Here is a 16,794-nt window from a genome sequence, read left to right as displayed (position 1 = left end):
AGTCACTTGAATGAACTGCTGCAATCTGCCCTGGAGTTCTCATTAAACGAATGCTGAGAAATCTAATTCTATCACTCATCACTACTGCTCCTCAAGTTTTAGTGTGAAGGTTCTTACAAAACCTCTTCAGAAATATAAGCTCACACCACAAATTTGCTCATAATAGTAAGCTTGTTAAAATTCTCAGCCGTTTCTTCTGCTTAAATGCAGCCTTTAGCTTCTAATTTTAATTTGTGGCTGTGAATTAATGTGTAGTTAATAAAGAAGAGTGTCATCTCAGGAAATATCTTACATTTATTCTTGATTGCAGATACAGAATGCTGATGATGTTCTAATCTCACCCTTGGAGAAGTTTCGGAAAGAGCAGATCGGAGCAGCCAAAGTAAGAAATGTTCTTATGTTTCTTTAGACAACAATAACCAAAAGGTATTACAATGGTTTTTGGACATGTTACCAACATGGTTCATGAGACAAATCTTGTTAGTAAAAACGTCTCGGTTACCTACGTAACCTCGGTTCTCTCTAGATGATGGAACGAGTATTGCGTAAGCTAGATTGTAAGCATTTTGAACGGTCTTTTTGCAAGCACCTTGTTCAAAACCCTGAGATCTAATATTGGTCTGAGGCCGCCGTCTTTCTTGGGGACAAGAAAATAACGGCTGTAAAACCCGACTCGCTCAGTGAAGGCGGCACTCTCTCTATGGCCCTTTTGCACAGAAGGTTTGCTATTTCTGAACGAAGCATGCAGGCTGCTTCCATGTTCACAGTAGTTTCGAGCCGCGCCCTGAAGCAGGGAGGGCGGCGATCGAACTGTAGCAAATAGCCCTGTTTTATTGTGCTTAACACCCATTTGCATATCCCTGGGATAGCTTCCCATGCTTTGAAGCGTAACGCTAGAGGGTGAATGGACGAGTCGCCCTGATTGCCGTACACAGCGGGCTGAACAGAATGTGTGAGCGCGCTTATTGTGCTTATGCATGACTCCTCGCAGACAGCAGAGACAGGCTGTTCTGTGAATGACTTCCCGATTGAGATGAATGGGGAAAGAGTCACATCTGTTAAGTGATGCGCGAGCATAGTCACGGGCACGGGACTTACACATAGAGAGGTGTTTGCTGGCCGTGTGACAGAGCGGGCAGAGAGGGGACGCGCGCACGGGCTTTTTTCTACACATAAGACATGTTTGCTCTCTGATAGGGACACGGGAAGTGTAATGCTTGTGTGTAGGGGTGAACACTGGATTGTGGGCACATTTTCTACACATAAGACATGTTTGCTCTTTACAAAATCTTTTTGTGTCGCCGTGAAAACGGCGTTTGAGTGCAGGCAAGCGGGTAGTAACACCGGCTTGTTGGCTGCTGAATTCACCGAGTCTGTTGGGAGCCTGCTCAGGGGGCGGTGACCACTCGAGCCCGAGGCGGTCGACGGCCTGTGTGAGGAGGCGTATCAGTTCCCCTTGGACTCCGGCGCGGGTCCTGCTGGATTCCTGGGCCGATGAGGAGGCTTGTGACCACTCCTCGCTGTCCGAAGCCATGATGGAACAGCAGCCCTTGTCCTCCGCCTCGCTCTCCGAGGTGGCAGCAGTGCAGAGCTCGAAGGCGAGCTCTGCATGCCCCAGTCCCAGGCAGAGAGCGCAGATGATGTGGTGGTCTCCGGCGCTGAGAGGGGTGCGGCATGAACCGCAGGTGCGAGGCATCTTTAAAAAGACGCTCGTGCTCTTTTGTGAAGTTCACTGAGGAACTAGTTTGCTTTAAAAAGGATACGTCGCCGGATGGCGTAGCTCGCAGGATGGCTGAAGGTGGCGGCGGCCGGCTTCTTCGAGCGCTGTCTAAGCTTGCTTGATGCCCCTCGAACGGCGACGCAGCTTCTTGCAGTTTCAGAGATGCGAAGAGCTTCGCTGAAGAGATGAAAATCAGGGTTTCAGCCTACGAACTGAACTTATATGCACCCTAGCCACGCCCATTCTGGCGGGCTTTGGGACAGTGAGCGCGCGGGCGCCTCTCATTGGGCGCGAGTTCACGCAAGTTCGTCTATAGGCTGCAGCAGTTGCCGCAGAGCAACCAATGAGCTCGCTAGCTAGCCCGCTCAAGGTCTGCAGTTGCTGCACTGCGTTGACAAATGATACAAAATTAAGGATAATTTTTTGGCTTCAATATCTCAGAAAAGATGAATCTTTCCCGTAGCGTAAGCTAGCTTACGCAATACGAGAGAACCTCTCATAAGAGAACAATATAATTGCTGGGCATTATGATGAATTAAACAGTGTGACGATAGAAATGTATAAATTGATAGAGATTTTGATTTACCATTTATTGAAATTCTTGGGCATGGTATTGAAAAGAAAATGTCTATTTAATCTTTCATCAACATGAAGTAACTTGCTCCACTTCTGAAATGACTTTCCTTTTTGGCTGTCGTAACCAAGACCTCTCAAACCAGACACCTCACCATGATCCAATATGTTTCAGATGGATTAAAATTAATCCATAACTTTTTTCTTATTAAATAACTCGGAAAAACTCAATCACTCAAATCACATTATGGAAGAAAAATGGGCTTTTTCATATTGACTGAGTGTGTCGAATGGCAGAACACCCAACAGTACAGTTAGAGTCTCATTGGTGATATGACTGGTTGCTTGTTTGTGTACTCACTAGAAATTGAAGTATAGTAACAGTACAACGATAGTGGTATCTATCACACAGAATAAGCGCTGCGTTCTAGGTCTGTGTGTTCCCCAAAAAACACTTATAACCAGCTATGGCACTCTTAAATCCAGCACAAAAAACTGAATGCCTCTCCAGATTCACATATCTTTAGAACCCAACAAAATGACGTGTTCTCATTTCTGTAATGGGCAAAATGTTTTCTTTCCCCAACACTCTTTCAAATAGATTTCAAGCAAGATATAGTGTTTTAAGGACAGTATTAAGAAATTATAAACCTATTTATAATTGTTATTTGGGCTAGCAGGCCCTTTACAAAACAGTACTGTGGCGATATTGTGCTTCATGTTAATATGGACACCAGAAAACGTCTTGAGAGAAAGTGCCATTTCCATTCAGTGTATAAGCGACGTACTCTTTTCTCCTGTATACATGCGGCTCGGTCAGTGAGCGGCTTTCTTCACAGCAAAGTAATCTCTCTGCGACATGTGTAAATAACAAACGTAGCATCCGAGGAAGACTTTGCTATTTTATTCTCCATTGCTTTGCATTTAGTTGTTGCTGTGTTTGTCTCCTTAACCTTCCAATACCACCTGCACTGTGGAATTGCGCTGCAATGGTGGGGTTTCCCTCAAATTCCAGGATTCCCTTAATGTACAAGCGCATATACTCAAACGTGAAGGACAGGCAGTATTTTACGTTGATGCGTATACAGTAAATGGGTATAGTTTATAATGAAAGTGCTTTTCACACTGTACTCTTTCCCCTGTGTTGACTTGTTGGGCTCCATTTTATGACGTTTGTAATCCGGACTTTTCAAGCAAATGCGCACTCCTCAAAAACCTGTTACAACACTGCTTATGTGTTTACATGACCACATTAAGCTGTGTTCACCAGGTGTGTTAAACCTAATTCTCTTAATCCCTTAAACGGTGTAAGGAAAACGACATTCTAGTTTACATGACGGTCCAGAACACCAATTTCTGCAAAAACCCTGGAATCAACCGTTTTCTTAAGGCCATGTAAATGTGGTTAACGATATCAGATGGCAATACCATGGCACTTTGATGTGTACAATGATGTCTACTAAATGTCACCTATATTCCTATCCACAATATTCTCAGCGAGTCCACTGTATTTCACAAGGAAGGCGGAATTTCCGGTTGGCTAGCGGAAGTGTGTTTTGTGTTTAGCCGGTCAGTGCTTGCTTGCGTGTCATGTGGTTAGATTCTTGCTTTTTAAATGTTGTAAGATGTCTTACAAATTTCTTGGACAATATGTGCAGTTACCGGTTATCCTAGTAATCAAGCAAAACTAACGTTTTATCTAAAACAGCAATGTTAAGACCAGATGCTGCTGGTCAGATCAGATACCAGATGATGCTGCCTCCATCGGCTGCCTTCAGAAGGATTGACTTTGGAACATCTGTTTGAAAAAGCTTGGAATAATTTGTTTGTGTGCTCTTTTCACTTTATTGGCAAGAAGTCAATAGCGTGGATTACTTGTATTATCCACCGTTACGGTCCGACTGCGATAGACGTCCAGAAACGGAGCGCAATGAGTTACATAAACAATAGCGTCATTGTGCTAACAGGGGTGTGGACATTTACTGAAAGTTGGGAGTTTGTTCATTTCTGTTTAGCATCTTTTTTGTGAATGTTTTACATGTTTTGAAATGGCATTATTACTGAAATAAAAAGGAACAGTGTTTTTCCTGAACTGTCTGTGAGTAGAGTCAATTTCAACTGTTTTCATGCTGTGATGCTAAATGGATAAATTCTACAGACCACAGTTATTAGATGAGACATGTACAGTAGTGAGATGTTTTATCACTATTGAAATATGTCCTGCCTGTAATTCACTTTCTTTTGAGTGTCTTTGCAGAGTGTGCATGTCTTCCCTTAAGGGGAAAACTGTGTGGACATTAATTCAGTACCAATTAAATTTATTTGTACAGTGCTTTTAATAATACATGCTGTTTTATAGTTGCTTTACAGAGAACATTTAACTTTTGTGTACAGTGTTTATAATGTATGTCCAAATAAATATGCTTATATGTATTGCATGTAGTTATTTTTGTACGGTGTTGTTTATTGTGTGGCTGCTAATACATCATTATTTCCTACACAAGAACAATAAATTAAATTTATCAACAGGATCAGTTGGTCAGTCAACACTAAAACATTTCATGTAGGTTATAGCATTTAGATACGATTATGTATGTAATGTAAATTGACAATTATAAAGCTAGATTGAGCTTACTATACATTCATCTCCTGCATAACAACTGTATTTTATATGAAAAACTATTACTATTTTTAAACCTATTAATTTCCCTGATAAGCAAATAGACCTGAGGCCATGGCTCTCAGCAGGAAACTGATAGAGTGCGTACTCCAGGTAGGGAAGGAGGTATTGCCCCAAGTGAAGGAGTTCAAGTACCTCTGGGTCTTGTTCATGAGTGAGGGGACAATGGAGCGGGAGGTTGGCCGGAGAATCAGGGCAGCGGGGGCGGTGTGGCACTCGCTCTATCGCACCGTTGTCACGAAAAGAGAGCTGAGCCGAAAGGCAAAGCTCTCGATCTACCGGTCAATTTTTGTTCCTACCCTCACCTATGGTCATGAAGGCTGGGTAATGACCGAAAGAACTAGGTCGCGAGTACAAGCGGCTGAAATGGGCTTCCTCAGAAGGCTGGTGGGCTTCTCCCTTAGAGATAGGGTGAGGAGCTCAGTCATCCGTGAGGAGCTCAGAGTAGAGCCGCTGCTCCTTTTGCGTCGAAAGGAGTCAGTTGAGGTGGTTTGGGCATCTGGTAAGGATGCCCACTGGCCGCTTCCCTAGGGAGGTGTTTCAGGCACATCCAGCTGGGAGGAGGCCTCGGGGAAGACCCAGGATTAGGTGGAGAGATTACATCTCCACACTGGCCTGGGAATGCCTCGGGGTCCCCCAATCAGAGCTGGTTAATGTGGCTCGGGATAGGGAAGTTTGGGGCCCCCTGCTGGAGCAGCTGCCCCTGCGACCCGACTTCGGATAAGCGGTTGAAGATGGATGGATGGATGGATGGATGAAATAGACCTTAGAAAAAGTTTTGTGGTGGTACCATGGTACAATGACGGTATCAGATGCCAGTAGCATGGTACTTTGATGGACACTATGGTATTGAATGATTAGCATATTCCTGTACCAAGGTATTTAAATGGTATTCCAAGATATACTCTAAGAATGCATTGGTATTATTATTATTATATCACGTCCAATAGTGTCAGTATTTACCTACAAACCTTTGTATGTATTTACTCATATTTACCAACAGCAATATTTACCTACCTATGTTTTGATTGAAAATGTTAAATATATAAAAATGGAAGTACCATGGTACAGTACTTTTTGTTTCTTATATGTAACCGATATAAAGGCAGACTCAAAATGCCAGAACATTCGTAAAGCATTAATATCTATAGTTATTTAATACATTTTAACTAAACTTGTTATCAGCAAAACCCTTTAAGGGAATATTTTTAAGCATAAAAAATACAGTTGCCAGTTTTAACTGAATATAGTCCAAACAAGATTTGTTCACGGTCTAAACAGAAACACATACTCTCCAATCTCTCTCTCTCACACACACACACACACACACACACATCTCTGGCATCTATAGCACATCTGTAGCACATGGTCACTTTTGGCTGCTTTGCTGCAAGGCAGAAACAAATTAAAAATTAAACTTGGCAACATCAAAATGTGCAGCAGTTTATTCTGCAGCCAATCTTTGTTCCCACACCCGTGAGGCCAAAAAGATCACACACAAATATTCAATCACACCTCTGTACACTTACAGTCACACACACACACACACACACACACACACACACACACACACACACACACACACACACACACACACACACACACACAGAGAGAGAGGGATATGTTGTGTGTCTTCCTTTAGGCTTAGTGTTATGTTAGGTTTAGCCATCTGTACTTAACCCAAGCCCTCTGATTTATATTCCAACCTCAAAGCCATTTTTGATTTATTTTGCATGAAAAGGTTTTTTGCATGTGGCTCGGGCTTTGTGGAAGGTTCACTTGCAGGACCAGAGCGCCAGGATTCACTCTGCTTTTGAACCGATGGGTGCACACACTGTAAGAAGAGACAGGTTTTCATAAATCAAGATCAGCTGATGTGACTCACTCTTGTGGAGCTCTTTCTTGGGTTTTGGATCAAAATATTTTCAAAGCAGCACATTTAAAGGAACAGTTCACCCATTAAATGATTTCATAGTTATAAATAAATACATTTGATCTCCTTTTTATTAATGGGTCTCTGGAATACTCAATTCTGTTTTTTCAATGGCACCATTTAGCAGTCTGATATTTCTGAATAACAGCCGCACATCCAGGGATGAAGTCATATCACACCAGTCATCCAGATATTGCAAGTAATCTTTCCTACTTTTGAATCATTCTGTGATCTCTACAAGTAAGATAATAAAATAATTTTAACTCATATAAATGTTTCATGTTTATTTATTTTTTGGAAGGAGTCTTCTAATAAGCCAGATAATGAGCAGTCTGACATTCATTAATTACAACGCAAACTTGAGGTGGAATTTAACTGTTCTGCGATTTTTTTTTTTTTTCCTTCTCGCATAATTACGTAATTTAATTTCAAATAAATGTTTCATGACCATTTATTTATATATTTGCCAAGTATTCTTGTAATAAGCTGGATAATGAGCAGTCACAAAATAAACACCTACAGTACTCTAATGCAAACCGGAGGAGGAATTCAGCTTTTCAGCAATTTCTTTCTTATCACATAATTATGTAATTTCAACACAAATCAATATAACACGTCCATTTATTTATTTGGTTAGTAGCCTTGTAATAAGCAGAATAATATACAATCAGCTGGATGCTACTGCTAAATAAACCCCATCAGGGTGATACTGGACCCCTTCCTTTCACATCAGGGTCTTGTCGCAGTTTAGTTTGCGATATCAACCGGCTGACTGCACATTATACCTTACTTAACCACTTCCCCTTAATAGCTTATGTCTTTCTCCTCTACAATAAACACTTACTATAAATGGAAAGAAGGGAAGTACTAGCCATGCAGCCAGGAGCATCACTAAAGGATTATGGGAATGTAAAGGATCGGCACACTGCCAAGCCTCCCCCTCTCTCAGTTCTGTGTTCGGGGAGGTAGAGACCTCCTTATTAGGGAATTACAGCCTTGCTGCAGCTCCAGCTGGTTAACAGAGTGAGGTCAGTGACCGATGAACAAGCCGCTCAAGCCCAAAGCATTTATTCCCTGTTTGCCAAGCAGCTCTACCAGACTCAAGGCTTTTACTACGGGCAAACACTTACTTATGGGTCAAGCAAGCTCACAATTACATGCTGTGTAACATTAAAAGGAATTCATTACTGGTATACGGCAGAGTGGATTTTTTTACGTTTTTTACCCATTTTATTTTTTTATTAATTTCAATACCCAATTATTTTTTTTGAAATGCATTGAGTAAATGGTTATATATTACTTGGTATTGCAATTGTTTGCAGATACATCTGTGTAAAACACGTTAAATGAACTTTACTAACACCAGCAAAACAGTTGTCATTTTATTTATATACAAATAATAGTCCGAGCATCAGACAACAGAAATCTATAATTGAAAGCCTGGGATATCAAGTAGGAGTACACCCTTTCAAAATCTGAATCAACCACAGTAATAATGTAATAAATAAATACTGTTATTTTAAGACTGGTATTTTGTGTGGTTTTTCCACATTTATCTTCGAGATTGTTTTGGAGTTAATTCATTGTTTCCTTCCTCTGCAAATGTCAGTGGCCCAAATCTACACTGTGACAAAAGTTCATGATCGTCACCAAATGCTTTTAGGTCAGCAGGTCAACATATCAGAATATCAGCAGGAAAAAAAAGAAAATTAAAACAACTACACACTCAAGCTGGATCACAAACTTTTCACGTATGCTGATACATGTATTATCATTTTTATTTAGTCCACTGAACCAAAAACTGCAGTAAACACTTCTTTCCATGACCATAAAAATAGATTTGCATAGTTTGTTGATAATAAAAAATGTAAGGTGCCAGATTGGCTCCGGAAGTCAGCTGGGTCACTCTGCAAAATTGGTGCCATTTGTTAATGAATTAACAATGAATGGTTGGTAGCAACTTGTATTGAGTGTTAATAATATATATGTTTTTTCACATATCAACAAAAACAAGTAACTCTGCATTATGTGGCCATTGTCAGGGTACAGGAAAGTGTGATCATGTTACTATAAAACTGGAAAAGCCAAACCAATTTACTGTGGTTATCTGTCACACTGATGGCTGGAGATATGAGGCATGTGTGAAGTCACCTCTGGGCTGATGGTGGCTGGAGCAGGTGACAGAGCACAGGGGGTGGATGAACCTCTACCCTGACTGGGACTTTGCTAATGAAACATGCTGTTAGGAGTTTTTATTAAGTGGTTAGACAGATAGATTGGCAGCCAAAAGACATAATGTGCATCCTGAACATCTTAAATTTGATCCAACAAAGACTTGTTTTGCTCCCTAACCCAAAAACACGTGCTAAATACTGGTCAAAGTGATGTTGTTTAGGTAGAAATATTGTGTTTGCATTGAGGTGCACAATCTTATAAATGTGTCAGATGCTTATGAGGTTACTTTTAGTTAGAATGCCACCTCAAAATAAAGCAAGCCTATGTAGACATATAGCTAGGCAGCACACTAAGGCTTCAAACAGAGCTAGTATGTTTAGTTGTATGTGTATATCAAAGACCTAAAATTTTCAGCAGGCATAATAAGTGCAGGTTTTGGTCCACAGACAGCAAGCTTTATATATGCCCTTACTCACAGAGACTTCTAGAGTAGACCTCCTTTACACAGAAACTCACACAATCAACCTCAAAATACTACTCTCACTTCCTTAGGCAGACAAATTTCTTATGGCATTCAAGGTAATTACAAAGTTATAGAGTATAACACTGAACATTATGCAGACATGTAGTGACTGAAAGAAATACATTGTGAAAGTTTTAGTGCTTTTCCAAAGCTTGTAAGTATGGGCAAGCGTCACACGATCTGTAGTTTTTGTTCACTGAGTTCTGTAGCCTGTGGAAGCCTGTTGTTTTTACCCATGAGGTGCATTTGCACGACTACAGTCAATCGATTAATGTCTTCTGAAGCAAATCGATAGGTTTGCGTAAAAAATAAATCTATTATTTTTTTTTTTTTTTGTGAACTAGCACTTTAAGTGTTGGGGAAACTACTTTGAAAGCTTTCTCATTGGAAAAAGTAGCTTGTTACTTTCAGGTTACCGACAGGCTACTGAAAAACGTAAAGTTAGTGGCATTAAAATTGATGATGGGTCTGCACCCAGGTCTGTGTCGTTGAAGGGCTATCTAATCTTTGGCACCTCCTGCCTAGTGTTGAGTTCAGCACAGAGCATTTTTAATAGCTCTTCTCAACGGAGGCCATCAGATTCAAGGATTTCTGAAAACCTTTATTAGAGGGCTGAGAGGAGCTTCTTACCTCCAGAAATATTTTTGAAATGTGGGGTAAGAGGTTGGCCTTTACTCTCTTGTGCTTGGTAAAAAAGAATAGCTTTCATGTCTTAGTAGATCAGAAATTGTGAAATTAACAGTTCTTTTATTTCTGCAACCCTTGGTAAAAGTAGAACTACAACCTGCTGTAGTTTTTTAGCATTCAATTCTCTGATTGCAGAGACAACACTGGCTAACATAACTCACATCATTAGGTAGTCCCGCCCCAGGTCACACCATTGGTCAAACCAAAATAGACATGTCAGGCCATTCAAGCAAACAGAACATACTTTTTTTATTTTTTTTATTTAGCAGACGCTTTTATCCAAAGTGACTTACAAAATGAGAAAGTAGACAACAAAAGTGATTCATCTTAAGGAGACAGTAATAAAACAATTGCTACAATACAAAGTTTCAGTTGTATTAGAAAAGTACTATCCAAGACAGAGATTGGAGTGCAAACAAGTATTGTTCCCTATCAAAAAGCTACACTTTCACCAGTTTCTCTGCTTCCGGGAGTCTTGGCCAGAGTTTGCCAGCAAGGGTCCTGCCTCTTACTGATAGCGTTGTGCTTGCCAAATAGGTTATGTTTCTCGGAGATAATGTCTCTCCTCGACGGCTTGCCTTGGGCGATTCCGGACAGGAGGGACCTTCTGTCTCAGGTGCAGGGGACAATATTTCACCCCCGGCCTGAACTATTTTGACGGGGTGCCGTTGGGGTGACATCCTCTGCTTGATTGCTTGTTCGTTGAGCCATGCGACTGAGACCTCCTGCTAGGACCAGGATCCCTTCATGGGACTTCGCAATAGTCCTTGAGGGTCTGGTTGAGACCCCCTTTGAACCTCTAGAGTCAGCGTCTGATAAACTTCTGACTCTCAAGATGGTTTTTCTTCTGGCAATTATTCTCTAAAAAGAATTGGGGATCTACAGGCTCTGTCTGTCTTGCCAGCCTGCTTAGATTTTGCCCCAGGAATGGCTAAAGCAATTTTGCACCCTCATCCTGACTACCTGCCTAAGGTTCCTTTCTTGAATGTACATCCGGTCACTCTCGAAGCCTTCTGCTCCCCGCCGTTTACAACACCGGAGCAGGAAAGCCATCACGGACTTTGTCCAGTCCGTGCCCTTCAGACTTATGTCCACCTTACTAGCCAGTGGCGTAAGTCAGAACAACTATTAGTTTGCCATGGGGCCGCAACAGGGGGGCGGCCGCCACCAAACAGAACAATGTCGCATTGGGTGAGGGATGCTATTGCCCTGTCCTACTAGGCACGCGGTCAAGCTTCGCCAGTTGGTATCAGGGCTCACTCTACCAGAGGGGTCGCCTCCTCTAAAGCCTTGGCTAGGGGTGTCCCTCTGCAGCATGTTTGTGATGCGACAGGCTGGCCCTCTCCGCTTACATTCATAAGATTTTATAATTTGGATGTTCATGCCACTCCAGGCTCTTATGTCCTTGAGTCAACATCACAAGCTCATGTCTGAGACCTCTCGCGCTCTTGTGAGCACAACTACACAACCTTAAGGGGTCCTGACATCCACAGTGCGGCAGCATGGGTATTCTCGTTCCCAAAGTGCTAAATCACAGCAGCATCTTGTTCCGCTTTTATCAGGGAAAAGGGGTTACAGTTAAGTAACCTGAAACGTTTTTGTTTGTTTGTTTGTTTAGTGTAGTGTTAAGTGCTCATGAAAATGTTGTGTCTTTAGCCGTTTCTTGAAAAGAGGTAGTCTGCTTCACGGTTGGTGTTGGGAAGGTCATTCCACCATCGATGTACTGTGTAGCCGGAAGTGTGGGAAAATGATTTTTGTGCCTCTTATGTTTTTACCACAAGGCACTGATAATTTGCAGACCGTACCCTTCTGATGGGAACCTAGATCTGCAGGAATGATTTTAGGTAGACTGCCGCAGACTCAGTGACTGTACTGTTTGCCAGCATCATAGCATTTAACTTGATATGTGCAGCAACTCTCAGCCATTGCAGAGAGACACGTAATGGTGTAATATGTGTCCTCTTGGGTTTGTTGAAGACTAGCCATGCTGTTGCATTCTGGATCATGTTCAGAGGCTTAAATGTGCATGCAGCAATGCCTGCTAAAAGAGCATTACAGTATGACAAGACACTGAGCAATGAGTGGTATAGCATGTACAACGAGTCTTGTTTCCTAATGTTGTAGAGTGTGAATCTACATGATTGGGCCCCGATTTTCTTACCATTATGGATGGCATAATATTTGATGAATCCAGGTGAACTGTGACAGGGTTGGCTGGAAAGTTGAGGAGCTCAGTCTTAGCTAGGGTGAGTAAAGATGGTGTTCCTTTATCCAGGCTGAGATCTGAGAAGTCACTGTGATGTTGTGTAAATGGAGAAGAGAAGTGGACCAAGCACAGAGCCCTGAAGTAGCCCAGTAAGTAGCTGGCGTGACTTGGACACCCCTCTTCCATAGGCTACCTTTCAGAACAGTTAATACTTTTCAGAAAAGTTGTCAGTGGCTGATGGATAGTTGTCTCTGCACATTAAATGGCAATAGGAGAAATTATTATAACAAATACACACAAATATGAACTTCAACTTTCAATTTACAGTTGATTTAGATTCTGATTTAAAGCTGAAGTGTGCAATCTTGTAAACAAGCTCCACCAATTAGTATTGCAAAAATAAACATTATATTCAATCGTACTCTATTATATTCAATAACTGTAACAGATGTTCATATTTGGATCAAAATGAGGAAGGACAGTCGAGATCCAACTCAAAAGGGCTTTATTTGCCACAGCTTCAAAGTCTATATATATATATTCCACTTTTCAGTGATCACACTCAAATTGATGCTTTTCGGCATAATACAAATCACTCTCAGGAACACTCTGCTCCATGCAGCTCTCTCTCTCTCTCTGTGTCTTTCGTGAACTGGGCCGTCTTTTATCTCCCCCGACTCTCACTGTGAACATGGAAATTATTCACAACTCATCTCAGGTGGATGTCCTTAACGCTTTCTCCCCAGATGGATGCTTGACCATGTCGTCACCTCAACAATTACATATAACAAAATATACAATGCATTTAACTATACAGATTTCTGAATACACCTTCTGTCTGCCATTGGTGGAAAAAAACAGATAGTCTTGCTCCAAACTCATGCCTGTAAAGATAACCAGAGGACCCAGATGCAGGTAGCAGTTCAAATGATATTTTATGAATAATTGAGTGGTAAACACAACAGGTGAAAAACAGCAAGATAAGTCCAATGGCAAAGACATCCGGTTTGATGTTTTTAGAAACAGGATGATAAGAGATGGAAAAATGTATGCAACCGAATAAAAGATCCCACTGGGCTTGCCTGGAGTTCAGATGTTTGGCAGAGCGAATGTACTCAAGATTGTTATGATCAGTCCAGACAATGAAAGGTACCCCAGACCCCTCTAACCAGTGTCAGCACTACTCCAAGGCTAACTTGATAGCCAGCAACTCACGGTTGCCAGTGTCATATTTTGCTCAGCATGGGACAAACAACGGGAAAAAAGGAGCATGGATGCATCTTGACATCGGAGGGACTCCATTGGTAGAGTACCACACCTACCCTCACGTTTGACGCATCTACCTCCACAACAAACTGATGAGATGTGTCAAAGGTAACGAGAATGGAGGCCGAAACAAAGCAGCCCTTGAGTTTGGAGAAGGCCAGGTCAGCCTCCTTGGACCAGCAAAACTCAGTCTTGGTGGAGATCCGTCAGAGGCATGGCTAGTTGGCTGTAATTGTGAATAAAACGCTGGTAAAAATTGGCGAAGCCCAAGAATCTCTGCAGGTCCTTGCGAGTATCCAGGGTTGGCCAATATACCACAGCCTTAGTCTTAGCTGGGTCTACCTGAATCCCCTAAGGTGACAAGTTTACTCGCACTTAACAGCCTTGACAAAATGCCTATTCTCTAGCAGCCGTTGGAGCACTCGTCTGATGTGCTGAACATGTTCCTGGAGAGAATGAGGAAAAATCTGAATGTCATCCAGGTAGACAAAAAAATTAACTGACCAATCATATCTTTTTTTCATATCATTATAGCGCGTCAAACTTCTGGGGCATTGGCTAAGCCGAAAGGCATCATCAAATACTCAAAGTGCCCCCTAAAGTTGTTAAAAGCAGTCTTCCACTCATCACCCTCTCTGATGTGGACCAGATGATAAACATTGCAAAGGTCCAATTTCATCAAAAAGTTCACTGCCAACAGACGCTCAAAGGCTGATGAAATCAATGGTAAATGGTGATGTCATTAAGTCTCCAATAGTCAACACAGGGCAAGAGGGAACCGTCCTTCTTTTCCACAAAAAAGAACCTTGCACCTGCTGGAGAAAAAGAGGGTTGAATGATCTTGGCTGCCAGAGAATCAGAAATGTATTTCTCCATGGGCTCACTTTCAGAAGCCGAGAGCGAGTATAAACAACCCTTGGGGGAAAATTTACCTGATTTTAGCTCAATAGCACATTCATAGGGATGATGAGGAGGAATAGATGCAGCCTGAGACTTACTAAATACCCCTCTCAGGTTGTGGTACTCCATGGGAACTCTGAAAACATCCACCGGTTCATCCTGCAACACAGAACAAGAAATAGGGGAAGGCGCAGACAAAAAACAAGAAGCATGACAGAAAGTACTCCAAGCCAAAATCGTGTTACCAGACCATCAAATGTGAGGATTGAGTGTGGATGACAGTCTTAGAATGACTGGGGTGAGTGGAGAGTTAATGTCGTAAAATGATGTGAGTTCAGAATGATTACTGGAGACAATGAGGTTTAAGGCAGTGGTGAGTTATTTCCATAAGTTGAGTGCTGCATAGGGTATTTACCGGAATCTTAACATTGAGCGTAGATATGGAGATCTTGAGAGCCTTGACCAGAGAAGCGTCAATGAGGTTGGCTTCAGCACCAGAGTCGACTAGGGCTTGATAGAAGTGATGCAGAGAACCCCACTGCAGTCTTACCGGGAGGAGAGTGGAAGATGAGGATTTCTGTTGGAAAGAACTACCCACCAGTAACCTCTGAACTACTGGTGGGCTCTCTCTTTTACAGGACAGGAACATGATTTATGACCTGGAGATCCACAGTAGAGACACAGACCTTATGTGCATCGGCACAGGTTCTTCTCCCGGGACAACCAAGCTCTGCCCACCTGCATGGGTTCTCCCTCTGATAACTGGCTGACTGTAACCTGACTCAAAACTCCCCTGGGAGGTGATGAAGCATATGGCTGATGCTAATAAATTACTGTTGATCCTAGATTCGAGCAACACTGAAGATGTGCATCCACTCCAATAGCTAGATCAACCAGTCCATCTAAAGTCTTGGGTTGATCCAGAGCATAGATCTCACGCTTGTTATGTTCAGCCAACACATGCAGGAATAAGTCCAACTTCACCACCTGCATTCCATTTGCAACTAGCGGCAAGAATCCGAAACTCGATGGAATACTCTGATACTGATAGCGTTCCATGGTGAAGTTCAGCTAAAGCATGTGCTGCCTCTCTGCCATGTGCTGCACAGTCAAAAACCTTACGGAGTTCATCAGCGAAGGACTGGAATGAGGCACAACATGGAAGTTTCTGTTCCCACACTGCTATCCCCCACAGACATGCCTGACCAGTCAGCAATTAAATAACACAAGCCACCTTGGATTGCTTGGTGGGAAATGCAGACAGTTGCAAGGAAAAAGCCAAAGAGCACTGAGATAAAGTTCTGCAAAAGTTATACAAATAGGATGCTGGAGGGTTGGTCCGAGGTTAAGATCGTGAAGCAGTGCGTGGTGCTGACTCCTGTGGGGGCGGAAGTTGCAGTTTGGGCACAGGGGACTCATCTTGAAACGACAGTCACTGGACGAGGGAGGAGAGCTTGGTGAATTGATGACGAAGCTTGGCAGGCAATGACTGCATTGAGGTGGGATGATGAAGGCAGAGAAGACCAAATGGGGAGAGTACTAAGAGAGATATTAGACTGGAGCACAGGAAAACAGGTAAAGGTAAATCCAACAAAAAAAAGAAATAAACGTGAGCATGAGAGAGAACAATAAACACAGCACATGAGAATGATCCGACAAACATAACTCACACAAAGGGCTGCTTATAAAGGGGAAAGGAGATGGTGTGCAGGTGTCACGTTAATCAGGCAGCGGCTGGTAATAAGCGTCACTGAGCAATGCCGGCGCGTATTTAACGTCACACCTGCAACAACACAAGCAAAGACACACAAAACAAACCAGGGCTGATTCCTCCCATGACAATGCCATTGGTTGAGTCAATGTTCCTGTGTTGGGCTGAACAAGCTGCTCAGACCAATGTGTAACAAAAAAAAGAGTCCTTCCTAACATGAATGAAAGTTTAACTGGAAAAAAAATAGCCATACACAAGCTGTCTAAAAAACCCAAGTTGTATTAAATCTCTCAATAAAATAGTACAAACAGTGATAACATTTACCGGCACCATATATAAACTGTGTGTGTGTGTATATAAAGTCTTCCAAAGTCCCAATGTATAATATTTACAAGATGAGTTAGATCGGTCTCACCATAA

The 16,794-nt window shown here is 42.2% G+C and overlaps 1 protein-coding gene across 2 annotated transcripts in view; it reads left to right on the top strand.

Annotated features, from left to right (window-relative positions):
• Positions 1 to 16,794, top strand: part of LOC127623125 (rho GTPase-activating protein 42-like) — a 155,467-nt gene that overhangs the window by 72,490 nt on the left and 66,183 nt on the right. For both annotated transcript variants that reach the window (XM_052097388.1, XM_052097387.1), the window contains exon 4: positions 311 to 382. In XM_052097388.1, the coding sequence (XP_051953348.1) occupies positions 311 to 382 (72 nt within the window). The remainder of the gene's footprint in view (positions 1 to 310; positions 383 to 16,794) is intronic.

Source organism: Xyrauchen texanus, chromosome 29 (assembly GCF_025860055.1).
Source record: "Xyrauchen texanus isolate HMW12.3.18 chromosome 29, RBS_HiC_50CHRs, whole genome shotgun sequence".
Lineage (NCBI taxonomy): Eukaryota > Metazoa > Chordata > Actinopteri > Cypriniformes > Catostomidae > Xyrauchen > Xyrauchen texanus.
The sequence above is the reverse complement of the archived record's forward strand: the minus strand, read 5'-3'. Positions and strand labels throughout refer to the sequence as shown.